Source organism: Microtus ochrogaster, unplaced genomic scaffold (genome assembly GCF_000317375.1).
Source record: "Microtus ochrogaster isolate Prairie Vole_2 unplaced genomic scaffold, MicOch1.0 UNK24, whole genome shotgun sequence".
NCBI classification, from domain to species: Eukaryota; Metazoa; Chordata; class Mammalia; order Rodentia; family Cricetidae; genus Microtus; species Microtus ochrogaster.
The window spans coordinates 3,447,146-3,461,265 of record NW_004949122.1 but is presented as its reverse complement, the minus strand read 5'-3'; the positions used below and the strand labels follow the sequence as shown (position 1 = coordinate 3,461,265).

General features: G+C 35.7%; 1 protein-coding gene across 2 annotated transcripts in view; it reads left to right on the top strand.

Moving 5' to 3' along the window:
- Stag1 (stromal antigen 1) overlaps window positions 1-14,120 on the top strand; it is a 335,960-nt gene that overhangs the window by 260,271 nt on the left and 61,569 nt on the right. For both annotated transcript variants that reach the window (XM_005367800.3, XM_026789595.1), the window contains one exon: window positions 1,649-1,736. In XM_005367800.3, the coding sequence (XP_005367857.1) occupies window positions 1,649-1,736 (88 nt within the window). The remainder of the gene's footprint in view (window positions 1-1,648; window positions 1,737-14,120) is intronic.

Here is a 14,120-nt window from a genome sequence, read left to right as displayed (position 1 = left end):
GACCAGGCTGGCCTCGAACTCACAGAGATCCGCCTGCCTCTGCCTCCCAAGTGCTGGGATTAAAGGCGTGCGCCACCACCGCCCGGCCAATAAACTGGAGTTTTATAAGTCATTTTTAATTGATGGTATGTAACAACCTTGCTAAATAAAAAGTAAGATTGGTGGGAAGGTTATATATGTTGGTTCAAAGTTGTAAATTTTCAGTTATAAGCAACCTTTTTCAATAAAAAAACAAAAATTTAAGATAGATTTCTTTCTTTTAGCTGTTCCACAATCTGTATGATAAGTATTTACAATAAATATATTACTTTATTGCCAAACTATATATAGATCAATGAGAAAAGATTTTTGAGGAAGTTATGCAAGTAATTCCTGTGGACTTCTAGATTATTACCGTTTTTACTAAGTAGACAGATTAACAGTTGGATTTGAATAAGGAATATGGTTTGAAAGCACTGCTTTCAAATCCACATATCCCTGGAATGAGGTTTATCGTCTCCACAAAGAAAGAAAAGCAGAATTGTGTTGACAATAGAAGGTTTGTTGTCAAAAGGAAGCTCTTAATAAATTATTCAAGTTTCAAAAGCAGTTTCTAGCCGGGCGGTGGTGGCGCATGCCTTTAATCCCAGCACTCGGAAGGCAGAGGCAGGCGGATCTCTGTGAGTTCGAGACCATCCTGGTCTACAGAGCTAGTTCCAGGACAGGCTCCAAAGCTGCAGAGAAACCCTGTCTCGAAAAAACCAAAAAAAAAAAAAAAATCAAAAGCAGTTTCTAGCATCTACGCTTTTTATTGATTGTGATAGTGCCTACTGCTACTCCTACCTGCTTTTAAGGGGATAAAACTGACTCCAAAGATGGAGACTAGCTAGTGCAACAGAGCATTGTAGTGAGATCTTGTCTCTGTGGGTGAGGGGAAGGAAAGAAGGAAGAAATAAAGAAAAAGAGAGAAATCAAATCCTTTTTTACATACAAGTAAACTTTTTGGAATTTTGTATAGAACTCTTATTTTAAAGCGTATCTTGTCATTTATGATAAAAGTTAACAGCCACAGTCAAAAGAACTGGCTCTGTAGTGGAGTTCATGTTTCTTCCTTCAAAATCAGGTAAGGTGGCATCAGAGACAGGAGGACATGCAGGAGCTGCAGGCCATTCTGCACTACATAGTGAGCCCTGAGAAAAATCATTCAAAAGTCTTCAGGCTATACAAATGGCTACACAATGAATTTTGAGTTTCTCATATTTCCTATCCTCTAGTTTTGTAATTCTGTCCATTTGATGACAGGAGATTTCTCCCTCAAAAATACAAATGTAACTGTATTTTTTAAATTATGAAAGGGTTCTCTTTAAAATGTATTTTAAATATAATAAAGTTGCTCATGTTTACATTACGAGTTTGGGTTAACAATTTAAGGAGAAACCTGATGTTAAATGTGAAACTCGTGGTTTATTTAACAAACTCTACCTCTACCGTTACTCTTGTTTTCTTTCTTTGTTTTTTTTTTCTGCATTTAAATGTTTCCATTATGGGTTGATTTTAATTCTACAAGAAAATGAAATATTGTTTTGTTATTCTGCTTAGTGAAACTGAACTTCAATTTAAATTATCTTTTATTCTAGAGTAAAATTAAAACCTTTTTTATTTCTTTTAGTGCTCATGATCTCACTAAATGGGATTTATTTGGCAATTGCTATAGACTATTGAAGACTGGAATTGAACATGGAGCCATGCCAGAACAGGTAGGAAATTACAAATATTCTTTCTGTGCTTTAGGAAGCTAAGCTTTTCTGAAGCCATTTGCAGAAAATACTGATAAGTCTAAAACACAACTAGTGCCTTGGAGAATTGTTGTCCTTGTGATTAGAACTGTTTGTTATGTCTTATATTTAGATGTTTTAAAGTAACTAAAGATAAACTATTTTTATTATAGTGTATCTTTAAAATTTAATGTTAAAGTAAACATCCCTAGAAAAGCTATTAATTTCTATAATACATTTCTAATGATGACTGTTTTGGTATTGTTATAAATACTGATGGCACCAGACCTTCAGCATGGCTTAATTTTGTAGTACAAACATTATTTGGATAAGAATCTGAATTTTTTGCCTAATCTGAAAGATACTTAAGTAATTAGCTAATTCTACATGAGAAAGAGAAGAGTTATTCTGTTTATTACAGATACTCATGAGACCTGACTTCATATTTATTGGTGATGCTGGGGATTGTCTGTTGACTCCTATTTGACAGTGATGTTTAGATAATGTATTACTACTCTTAAAGTAACAGAATGTCAAGACAGAACAAAATGATAATTACAAATAAAAAGTCATTTCACGGGACGGTGATGGTGCATGCCTTTAATCCCAGCACCCAGGAGGTAGAAGCAGGTGGATCTCTGAATTCGAGGTCAACTTGGTTTAAAGAGTGAGCTCCAAGACTGCCAGTAAGGAATACACAGAGAAACCTTGTCTTGAAAACAAAAACAGAACAAACAAAAGCCTAATAAAAGTCAGTCACAAAACACAAGTATGGTGACATCTGTAGTTTGAGTGACTTATAAGGCTGTGTCAGGGGCACTAGTTAGATGTAGATTTCAAGGCCAACAGCCTGAGCCAACAGAATACGACTTCATACCCCTCAAAATTTTAATATGTAAAATATACAAAAGGCCACAAACGCTTTTAAAAAGCAGTGTTTTATTGTTACTATAATTAATTCTTCTTAATTGCCTAACATGGTTTGGGTGTGTAACTCAGTCGCAGAGCACTTGCCTAGTATATACAAGGCCTTGGATTTGATTCCTAGAACTGCAAAAATAAATTGAAATAAAAAGTTATTTACTACCGAACAATGGTGTGCACAGCTTTTATCCCAGCACTCAGAGACAGAGACAGGCAGATCTCTGTGAGTTAGTTCAAGGTCAGCCTGCTCTACAGAGTGAGTTCTAGGACAGCCAGAGCTACACAGAGAAACTCTTGTCTTGAAAAACAAAACAAAAACAAACAAAAAAATTTCTTAATCCCTCTCTTAATAAACACAGTGTACCTAGTTAGGTGCTTTTCTTTCATTTGTCATAGGAGGATAAAATCTGGGGCAAATGTGTCACATTTGAACATTTCCTTTATAGATACATGGGAAAATTAAATTAGGAAGTTGTTTTATTCTTCCACTTACTGTAGCTGAGCTCAGTTTTTTCTTCTGCTACAGAATAAAGTTAATGTGTTTGCTTTATTGTGACAAGAGGCTTAATATTTAACCGTGTTGTTTACTTCATTTATTAATGGCACTTAAGTTTTCCATTCGGTCTTTATCTTTTCAGTCTCCTAAATATAACTCATTCATGTTCTCAAGGTATTTCTTACAAATTTGAAAGATAATAAAGGCAGTCTTTTGTTGTTTTCTTTATTTTCTTTAGGAAAAAAATAAAAATCACACATTTTTACTTAATGGGATTATAAACCTTTTGATATTTATTTTTAATCCACTATACCATCATTTGTTATTTAGCCACTGACTCTGACAGTCTCATAATGCCATTTTCTACTCTTATCACTACATAAATGTTCTTTTTCCTTATGTTAATTTTTTATATAAGGTGTCATACTTATTAATAAGTCTGTGTCTTACGTTCTCTTAGATTCATACCCTCAATCTTTAACCAGGTATATGAAGTTTGAAAGCATGACTACTAGATTGTGCTCTTGTTCACGTTTATATTTTTTACAAACATCTCCTAACATATATATAGAAATGAACTAAAACTGTATTTAACTAAGTTTTAGGATTATTTACTTCCCCTTTTCAGTTTCCAGCTGTTTGCTTTTAGTTAGAATAGAGATTTCTTTTGAGATTGCTTTTGCTGAGCACAGACCTCAAAGAACTACCAAAACCTTTGCTGATGTTAACCCTCAATTATGTTCAGTATTTTGAATATGTCTAAAAGCAAGTTTTCTAGGTATTTGGGAGGACTATATTTACCATATCCTTGCCTGTTTTTTCCATATTAAACAATCTAAATCTCTCTGTAGTCTTACTCTTCAGGGATAGCAGAATTTGTGGGTTGGGATAGGGGATTCTCTGGTAGTAATTTGACTTTTCTGATACCAATAACGTTTTAGGTGTTCCAGCTTTAGGATATATGGATGATTAAAATTTTTAAATTTACCTATTCTAATTTTTTTATTTTTTGTATTCTAGTTATTAAGTCATATTATATAAATGTCCTGTGGGGGGGGAAACATGCTTCTTTCTGTCCTCATGTCTATATTTTCACACTTTTGCACTTGTACATTCTATATTGACTACATATGTTAGTATGTATAATGTAGAAGTAATCTAAACATAATTTACATCAATTACTCCCTATGCAGTGTAACATATAGTATTTTGATGCTCTGTCTTTCTTGTCACTTTTAGTAGGAAGCCTTTGTGTTTCATGACACTTGATATTCTGCAGAGTACCAGCTTATAAAAAGTCTTGACTAATTTTATCTGATTGTCGTATATTTCAATTTGGATTACATATTCTTCCAGGGATGAACATTGGGTGATAGTCTATTGTCAGTGTACCAAGAGGTTCATGAGGGCTGTATATGACCAAAGTATTTTTTACAGTTAGTATGTGCTAACAGAAAAGGAAGAGGAGCAAAAAGAAACATAATGTCAATTTGCTCACTATTGATATCAAATTACATGATTAAGGTGGAATCTATCAAATTTCCCCTATATAGTTAACATTGTCCTTTTTAATTCATAGGCTGTCAGATTTCTTTTTTTTAAATATTTATTTATTTATTTATTAGGTATACATTATTCTGTTTGCTTGTATGCCTGCAGGGCAGAAGAGGGCACCAGACCTCATTACAAATGGTTGTGAGCTACCATGTGGTTGCTGGGAATTGAACTCAGGACCTTTAGAAGAGCAGGCAATGTTCTTAACCACTGAGCCATCTCTCCAGCCCCAGATTTCTTTTAAAGTATATAAATATTGCTGTTTCTTGGCAAATTTTGACTTAATTCTATGCCCTGATGTAATCTTATCTAAATCTCTGCTGTTATGATCACAAAACAATTTCTAAAATGACAAATGTTACTGTCATTTTGTGTTTATTGATTAATACTATAGTATAAGGGGAAACTATCCATTCATTAATTCATTTAGTCATCTTTTTAATTTTAAATTATTTTAATTTAGTATCCATATATTAGTATTGTTATCATTCATTATTGTTATTTATTTTGTTGCTTGTATATTTCCAGTTCTGTCCTGTGGGAGTTTCTGTGTGTCTTTCAAACTGGCTCCTATGTGCTCTTAATAATTTTTTAGCACTTCTAGTAATCATGCATTGCAGGATAGGCTTAAGCCCCCTGTGCTAATGTATTCTTAACATATAAAAAGTATTTTAATGCCAGGTGCTGGTGGCGCACACCTTTATTCCCAGCACTCGGGAAGCAGAGGCAGACGGATCTTTGTGAGTTCGAGGCCAGTCTGATCTACAAGAGCTAGTTCCTGGACAGGCTCCAAAGCTTCAGAGAAACCCTGTCTCTAAAAAACAAAAAACGAAACAAAACAAAAAAATATTTTAAAATATACCAGTTCTATAACACAGTTATTACTTACTATGAAGAAACCAGATGTTCTAAATTATTTTATCTTCCTCATACTTTTTTTATAAAAAAAAAAGTATTTTAGGTTATCCCTATCTTATTTTTTAGCTTTATGCCTATTTCTTATTAGTATGCTGTTGAGTTTAAAAGCCAGTGAGGTGGCTCAAGCAGTAAGCCTGACAACTTGAGTTTGCTCTCTGGATCCCCACAGAAAGAAAGAACTGACTCCTTGCCCTCTGACCCCCACATAGTATGTCATAGCATATGCACATCCCGCACACATATACAAAATAAATATATAAATGTGATAAATATCTTGACTAACATAAGAAAAAATAATATATTAAAACTGTATTAGTGTATCATTTTCATAGCTTCAAACAAGCCATAGAAGATTGAAAATCAATAAAGATCATTTACATTATTATTTACTTTCAATCAAAGTAGTATATAATAAACTTGTGTATAAAAGAAATGAAGGCCAGGCATGATGGCACATGCCTTTAAACCTTGTTCTTGCTGTAAGTTCTGGACCAGCCCTGGTCTACATAGAGAATTCTGAACTGTTTGGACTATATAGTGTCACCCTATTTGAAAAAGAAAAGAAATTATATGTGATTACTGTTGGGCCTCTCCAAGAATCATTCAAACTCATTTATCACTTGGGAGGCAAAGGCAGGCAGATCTCTGTGCGTTTAAGACTAGCCCAATCTACAAAGTAAGTACTGTGAGCCCCTTTTACCAAAAAGAAATAAAAAATATTTTTACAATAAGCTGAGTACTAAATCTTGACATTTATTCATTTATATAAACCATATGATAAGCATATAGTTTTTATATATTATATTTATATAGTTATTTTTATTTACTACAAATAAAACTGAAACTTTAAATAATATGCTTAGGGCCACATAGTATGGCACACCTAGTAAAAACCAAGCTTTTAAATTATTTCCATTCTCTTTTCATTTTTGCTATTGATGCACTACTAGCATATGGTAGCCCAGGCTATGCTTCCATTCTTTTCTCATGCCTTCTTTTCCCTCACCCCATACCTTCTGATGTTTGCTCTATGTCAAATTCATTTTTGTATTGATCTTTTTTCCCCAAATATCTTTTGAGCTGTTTCAATAGGAACTGTGGGGAGAGATTAAATGCTGGTACTTTATCCGTCATCATGACCTGGAAATCACCACATTATTCAGACTGAACATAATATAGGGGGTGAGTTTAACTTAAGTCAGGTTATTGTTTTTGGATAGATTATGGATTATTGTGTATGTTGTTAAGAATCATGCTTTCCTAGAAGACTATACACTTGCTGAGTTTAGAACTTGTTTCAGTTGCATATTTCTGATTTTTCCTCAAGCTTGCCATACCAAAAACTTTCAGGTGGTTTTTTTCAAATTGTTCATTTGATTGTTTGATTTTTGTTTTTGTTTGTTTCTTTAAAAAAAAAAAAAACAGGCTATAACCCAGCCTAGCTGTAGCCTCCCAGTTTCTGGGATTATAGGCATGTGTTGCTGTGCCCTGCTTGGTCCACTAAATTTATGACAAAGACAGAAAAGCTTTCTAAATCTAAAGGATAAAAATTAGATAAATATTGTGCTGGAACACAATTCAATTTTGAGATTCAAAACAAAAGAAAGGGACATTACCCATATGTCTTCTGGCTATCTGCAACAATTAGTCAAGCATGATGACGCATGCCTGTACCAAGTGCCCTCAGCTACTTGGAAACCTAAGACTGGAAGAGTCACTTGAACCCAGATTGCAGACTAGGCTGAACAACAAAGTAAGATGCCTGTGAGAAATATGAGAAAAATCTTTGGGAGTTTGGGTTATTCAAAGACTTCTCAGAAGGCTGGTCTAATTTCACATGCCTATAACCTCAGTTCCTAAAGTAACCGAAGCAAGAGGATTACAAATTGAGGACCTGTCTTGGCTACAGAGTAATAAGTCCTGGGTAGCTTAGTGAGACCCTGTCTCAAGATGACAAGTACAAAGAGAACTGGGGGTAGGGATATAGCTCAGTTGTGGAATAAACGCTGCTTAGCGCACATATGACTTCAACCCCTGAAAGAAAAAGATAAGACAGATAAATGCCTGGTTACATAATTCTCTCCTTTTAAGAAAACAGAAGCACTTAGGAGTCAGGGACAAGAGGATATCTGCCTGGTATACAGAGCGAGTTCCAGGACAGGCTCCAAAGCTACAAAGAGAAATCCTGTCTCAGAAAATAAAAGCAGGGGGAAGGGAGTAGGGAGTAGGGTTAAATTGTGTGCTGGCCAGCAAGCACACAGACAAACATAACACTGTATACATAATAGATAAATAAATCTTAAAAAAAAAATGCAGAACCAGAAGCTATAGGAGAGTTATAGTCCTTAGTCTCACAGGTCAGACCTTTAGCCCAAAGCTCCAAGTTATATAATGATAATGATTGCCAAAAGTTAAAAGTTTAAAGTATCAGTGGAGGCTAGACAGTGGGCCCAGTTGATAAGAGCCCCAGCTACTCTTCCCAATTCCCAATAACCACATGGCAGATCACAGCCATCTGTAACTCTAGTTCCAATAGATCAGGCACCTTCTTCTGGCATTAGTGGACACCAGTGTACAGACATGCATGTGGACACACAAAATAAAATTTATAAAAGTGAATTTCATTAAGTTAATTTTACTTTCTCTTAATAATTGGTGGAACATGAATAGTTGTATGTATGAATCCTATGGATATGACCACAGTGAAGTACATTGTTTAGAAAAAACATATACTCTAACACCAATATAAAAAAATCTTAAAAGCAGCAACATTACATATGTCATCTTATGTGTATGTGATTTTTAAAAAATGCTTTTTCAGACCAAGGGCATAGCATACATGAATTACAGTAGAATGGTTGACCAGCAGATAAACAATAAGCAAAATTTCTTTAAGGTAAATGTAGAGTAATTAACATAATTTTAAAGGGCTTTAAACTAAAAATCTATTCATAGGTTCAATTTTGTTGTCTTTTATAGTGCTACTGTTTTTTAAAGTGCCATATATTCATTTAAAAGCTAACAAAGTCTCGCATGGTGGTATATGCCTGTAATTCCAGCAGTTGGGAAATGGATAGAAGAGGAGAATCAAAGCCTCAGCTAATAAAACCCTATCTCAAAAAAAAAAAAAAAGGTACTGGGAACATGAGTAGTGCTTACCCAGTCTCCATGAGGTCCTAAATTTAACCCCAGGACTGTCAATAAATATTATAAATAAATAAATCTTGGATTATTAAAAGTCTAATGAACAGGGCTGGAAAGATGATTCCAGAAGTTTAGAGTACTTACTGCTCTTGTACAGAGGATCTGGGTTCAGTTCCTAGTACCCTGTGGTGCCTTATAACATCAGTTACAGAGGACTTGACTCTCAACTTTTGGTCTCTTCTGGCACCCACCTGACATGACTATGGTTTTGATGTGTATATGCAAGCAAACACACATATACTTAAATGTTTTTAAAAGCTAATCTACAATTAAGACTATCTTTGCTATTCATATGTATTTTTTAACATGTAATGATGCCACTCTTCTATCAAATGTCTCTTGTGTGTTTCCTAGCATTTTTAGAAAGCTATCAGATTTCTCTTATCATACTAAGATGACAGTTTTATTGCCCAATTCTTTTGAAAGTAAAAGGGGTTACTATTAGTTACTCTGGGGCATAACTGAGACCTAAGAATAGACAGGACATAAATTCAACTGATTATAAGGTAGTCTGTGATCTGGCTTCTACTTACTCAATCTGTGTGTGCCTGTACTTAGCTGTGACAGCCTATTCCTATATTGTCAGTAAAGCATACTTTGAAATTTTTATTCCTTTACCTGTTTTTATATTATTCTAAGATTAGTTGTATATTTTTATTTTTTGATACCAGTGGGTACAACCAGTGGTACAGCATGTTCTTAGTATGTTCTGGAAGATGGATTTATTCACTCAGCACTAAAAGTAAAGTAAAATGAAACAAGGTAGATGCTTGCTTTTCTAAAAGGTGTGTGTGTGTGTGTGTGTGTGTGTGTGTGTGTGTGTGTGTGTTACCTTCTCTTGCTAGCTAAGTTGTGAACATCTTTTTTGCACCCTAACATATGGTTAAACCATTATCGTATTATAGTTTTGGTGCTTTGTAGGAGGGTCATCTGTCTATGTGTTACTTTCGTTGGTTAAATAAAGAGACTGCCTTGGCTTTTTGATAGAGCAGGATTTAGATAGGTGGAGTAGACCTAACAGAATGGTGGGAGAAAGAAGCAGAGTCAGGCAGATGCTATTATGAAGCTCTGGCCTGAGATGGACGTAGGTTAGAATCTTCCCTGTAAGCCACCACCTCGTGGTGCTACACAGATTATTAGAAATGGGTTAATCAAGATGTGACAGTTAGCCAGTAAGAGGCTAGAGCTAATGAGCCAGGCAGTGTTTAAATGAATACAATTTGTGTGTTGTTATTTCGGATGTAAAGCTAGTCGTGCAGGAGCCAGGCGGGATGAAAAGCAAGCCTGCTCGCCTCATCACTACAGTGCTTATTCATCTTTTAATTAGTCAAGAATGTATTTGTGTTCAAGCTCTTTTGTCTAGCAGAAAGCTAAGGTCCTTAGTAAACAACTATTTCAAAATTCCCAAGTATTCAGATACTATTTGCTAACCTTTTATTTTGGTATTTTAATGGTTACTATGGAATATCACTTGGGTATTGACCAAATGGCTACTATTCTATATTGTTTATAAATTTATAGATCAGATAGTTTATATATTTGTAATTCATTGCCTTTTTCATGCTTTCTTTGTCTTTTGTTGTTTTTCTTTTTCTCTAAACTTTTGTTATTGGTTTTTGGTTTTCGAGACAGGGTTTTTCTGTAGATTTTGGAGCCTGTCCTGGTACTCACTCCATAGACCAGGTTTGTGGACTGAGGTTTCTGTCCCAACCCATCCCACAGCCGTTCAGCCCCAAAGAAACACACAGAGGTCTACATTAATTATAAACTGGTTGGCCTATTAGCTCAGGCTTTATATAACACTTATAACTTATATTAGCCCATTATTCTTGTCTGTGTTAGCCATACGGCTTGGTACCTTTCATCAATGAGGCATTCTCATCTTGCTTCCTCTGTGCCTGGGTGAAGACTGAAAGCTGACCTTTCCTTTTCCCAGAATTCTGTTCTCATTGCCCCACCTCTACTTCCTTCCTGGCTACTGGCCAATCAGCATTTTATTAAAAATAATACAAGTGACAGGATAAAAAACCATTGTCCCATAGCACTCCCCCCCCTTTCCCAAAACTAAGAACTCTGAATCTAATATTCTTTGTTTAGCTTTTTGTCCACACCATTATCCATAACATCTTGTAACCAACAGTCTAAACAAAGATAAATATCCATAACCTTTTTTTTGGGGGGGGGGGGGATGTGGGCATAGTTTTCCAGGTTACTTTCTGCTGATTGCGGGTGCTGATAATCTTATGGGGACCTAAAGAAAATTTAGAATTATTGTCAAATTCTGGCTTGATCATCTCAGCCAGCAGTCTTGAGGCTGTTCTGGATGTAGAACTTAGACATCTGGTCCATCCACTCCTATCTGGGATTTTTCAGGGGGTCTTCCTTGATCAAACCTTATTTTTTTTTTTTATCCAGAATGAATCCACGGCCTCTCATTTTCTGGAAACAAAAGCAAAACCTCTTCTTCAAAGTAAAATAACTGTGACTTAAATTTTGACATCAAGGCATTTTCAAAATACATGTGTTGGATTAATCCAGCAGCATTTATAATCAAATGTCTTTTAGCAACTGTGGCTCCTTCCATAGCACTCATACAACTAAATGACAACACAAAAATATGCAGTATTGTAACTTGAAGGCTGGCTTGTTGGGGTTTCTGTCCCACCCAGTACCCCAGAGCCGGCAAGCCCCAAAGAAAATCACACAGAGAGTCTGCATTACTTATGAACAAAGGAAAATATCCATAGTCCATTTTTTGGGAATGTGGGCATAGTTTTCCAAGCTACTTCCAGCTGGTCGGGGGCGCTGATAATCTTACGGAGACCTAAAGAAAATTTAGAGTATCCTGTGAGTCTTGATCATCTCAGGCAGCAGTCTTGAATCTGTTCTGGATGTAGAGCTCAGACATCCAGGCCATCTGTTCCTACAGGAGATTTCTATGGTGCGGTAGAACTGTCTGTATTCTGTCAATCATGTTTTAAATAAACGCTGATTGGCCAGGCAGGAAGTATAGGTGGGTCAACCAGACAGGAAGTAGAGGCGAGGCAATGAAAACAGGAGTGTTCTGGGAAGCAGGAAGCCTCCTCCGCACTCCTGCCCAGACTACCAAGAAGCAAGATGTAACCTGCCAGCTGAGAAAGGTACTGAGCCATGTGGCTAACGTAGATAAGAACAATGGGTTAATATAAGCTACAAGAGTTAACAAGAAGCCTGAGCTAATGGGCCAATCAGATTTATGACTTATGGAGATCTCTGTGTGATTTTATTTGGGGCTTGCCAGCTGTGGGGTACCAGGTGGGACAGATACCCCAACAAGCAGGCCCCTTCATTGTTACACAGTATCCAGATTCTCTGTATATTTTCCATCTTTACATGGCTTTATTTTAAACTATTTCTTTTATTTTTAATTTTTGGTTTTTTGAGACTATGTTTCACTGTGTATCTTTGGCTGTCCTCACTCTGTAGATCAGGTTGTCCTTGAACTCAGAGATCCACCTGCCTCCACCTCCGAAGTGTTGGGATTAAAAGTGTATGCCACCACACCCCACTATTCTCTTTTTTTATTTTAAGGACTTTATACTTTTTCTTTTCTAAGCCTACATATATTTTTAAACATACTATAAATCATTTAGAGGTTTTCTTCATCTTCAAACTGTCTTTACTGTATATCTGTCTTTTTTGACCACATGAGTCTTTAATTTGCTAAGTTATATGGCTAGGTTTACAGCCGTTCAGCCCCAAAGAAACACACAGAGGTCTACATTAATTATAAACTGGATGGCCTATTAGATCAGGCTTCTTATAACTCTTTTTTAAAATATTTATTTATTATGTATACAATGTTCTGTCTCTGTGTATGCCTAAAGGCCAGAAGAGGGCACCAGGCCTCATTACAGATGGTTGCCAGCCACCATGTGGTTGCTGGGAATTGGAACTCAGGATCTTTGGAAGAGCAGGCAATGCTCTTAACCGCTGTGCCATCTCTCCAGCCCCCTTATAACTCTTATAACTTATATTAGTCCATTTTTCCTATCTGTGTTAGTCCTGTGGCTTAGTATCTTTCATCAGTGAGGCATTCTCATCTTGCTTCCTCTGTGTCTGGGTGCCAACTGCAGACTGACCTTTCCTCTTCCCAGAAATCTCCTGTCCTCATTGCTCAGCCTCTACTTCCTGCCTGACTACTGTCCAATCAACGTTTTATTAAAAATAATACAAGTGACAGGAGAAAAGACCATTGTCCCACAGCACAGGTTGGCCTCAAACTCACAGAGATTTTATTCTTTGTCATATTTGTTAATTTTTTTCATGCATTAGATAGTGATAACTGACTTTATGTTGACTTACACATTTTAATATGCATGGAGATTTTCTTTTAGCTACCACTACAATCATAATATAAAAGTGTCACCAACACACAAAATTGCATGCTATTATCCCTTTACTTTTTCACCCACATACAGCTCCTGGGCACCATAGTCTGTTTTCCATTACTATAATTTTGTCATCTTGAAATTTTAAAATGTAGCCATACAGTATAGAATCCTTTAGGACATACATGTTTCAGTAAGCATGATGTCGCCAATGAAAGTAAGGGCTCAGACATTAATCCAAATGGTTGTGTGAACCAATAGTTGCTTCATGTTTACTGCTGATTAACATTATACTGTTTGGATTCCTCATGATTTGTTCTATCCATTAACCATTTGAAAGATGTTTGAATTATTTCCAAGTTTTAACTGTCACAGTTAATGCAGTTATGAGAATTTGTGTGCAAATTTTTGTGAACATAGTTTTCATTTCTATAAAATAAATGTCAGTGAATACAATTTCTAGATCTTATAATGTGTTTCACCTTATTTTCTGCCTAGCTGTTTTCAGTGGCTGACTACCTTATTGTCCTTAATGTATGGGAGATCCAGTGTTCTGCATCTTACCCACACTTGATCATGTTGGTAATCTGTATTTTAGATAACCTTCTTGGTATTCAATAGTGTTTCCCCTTACCTTTAACATAGGATTTATTTTCCTAATGCTACTGATCTTAAACATTTTCTCCTCATCATGTTCCAGCTATATTATTATTAATTCATATTCAAGAGTTCTTTTTAAAGATGTCACTGTTTTGTAGAATTTTCAGAATTTTTTTGCCAGTTTATTTATTTAATTATTTATTATTGAAAAAAAGGAGAAAAAAAAGTTTCTTCCTCCTCCCAGCCTCCCATTTCCCTCCCCCTCCTCCCACCCTTCTCCCCCTCCCCCCACTCCTCTCC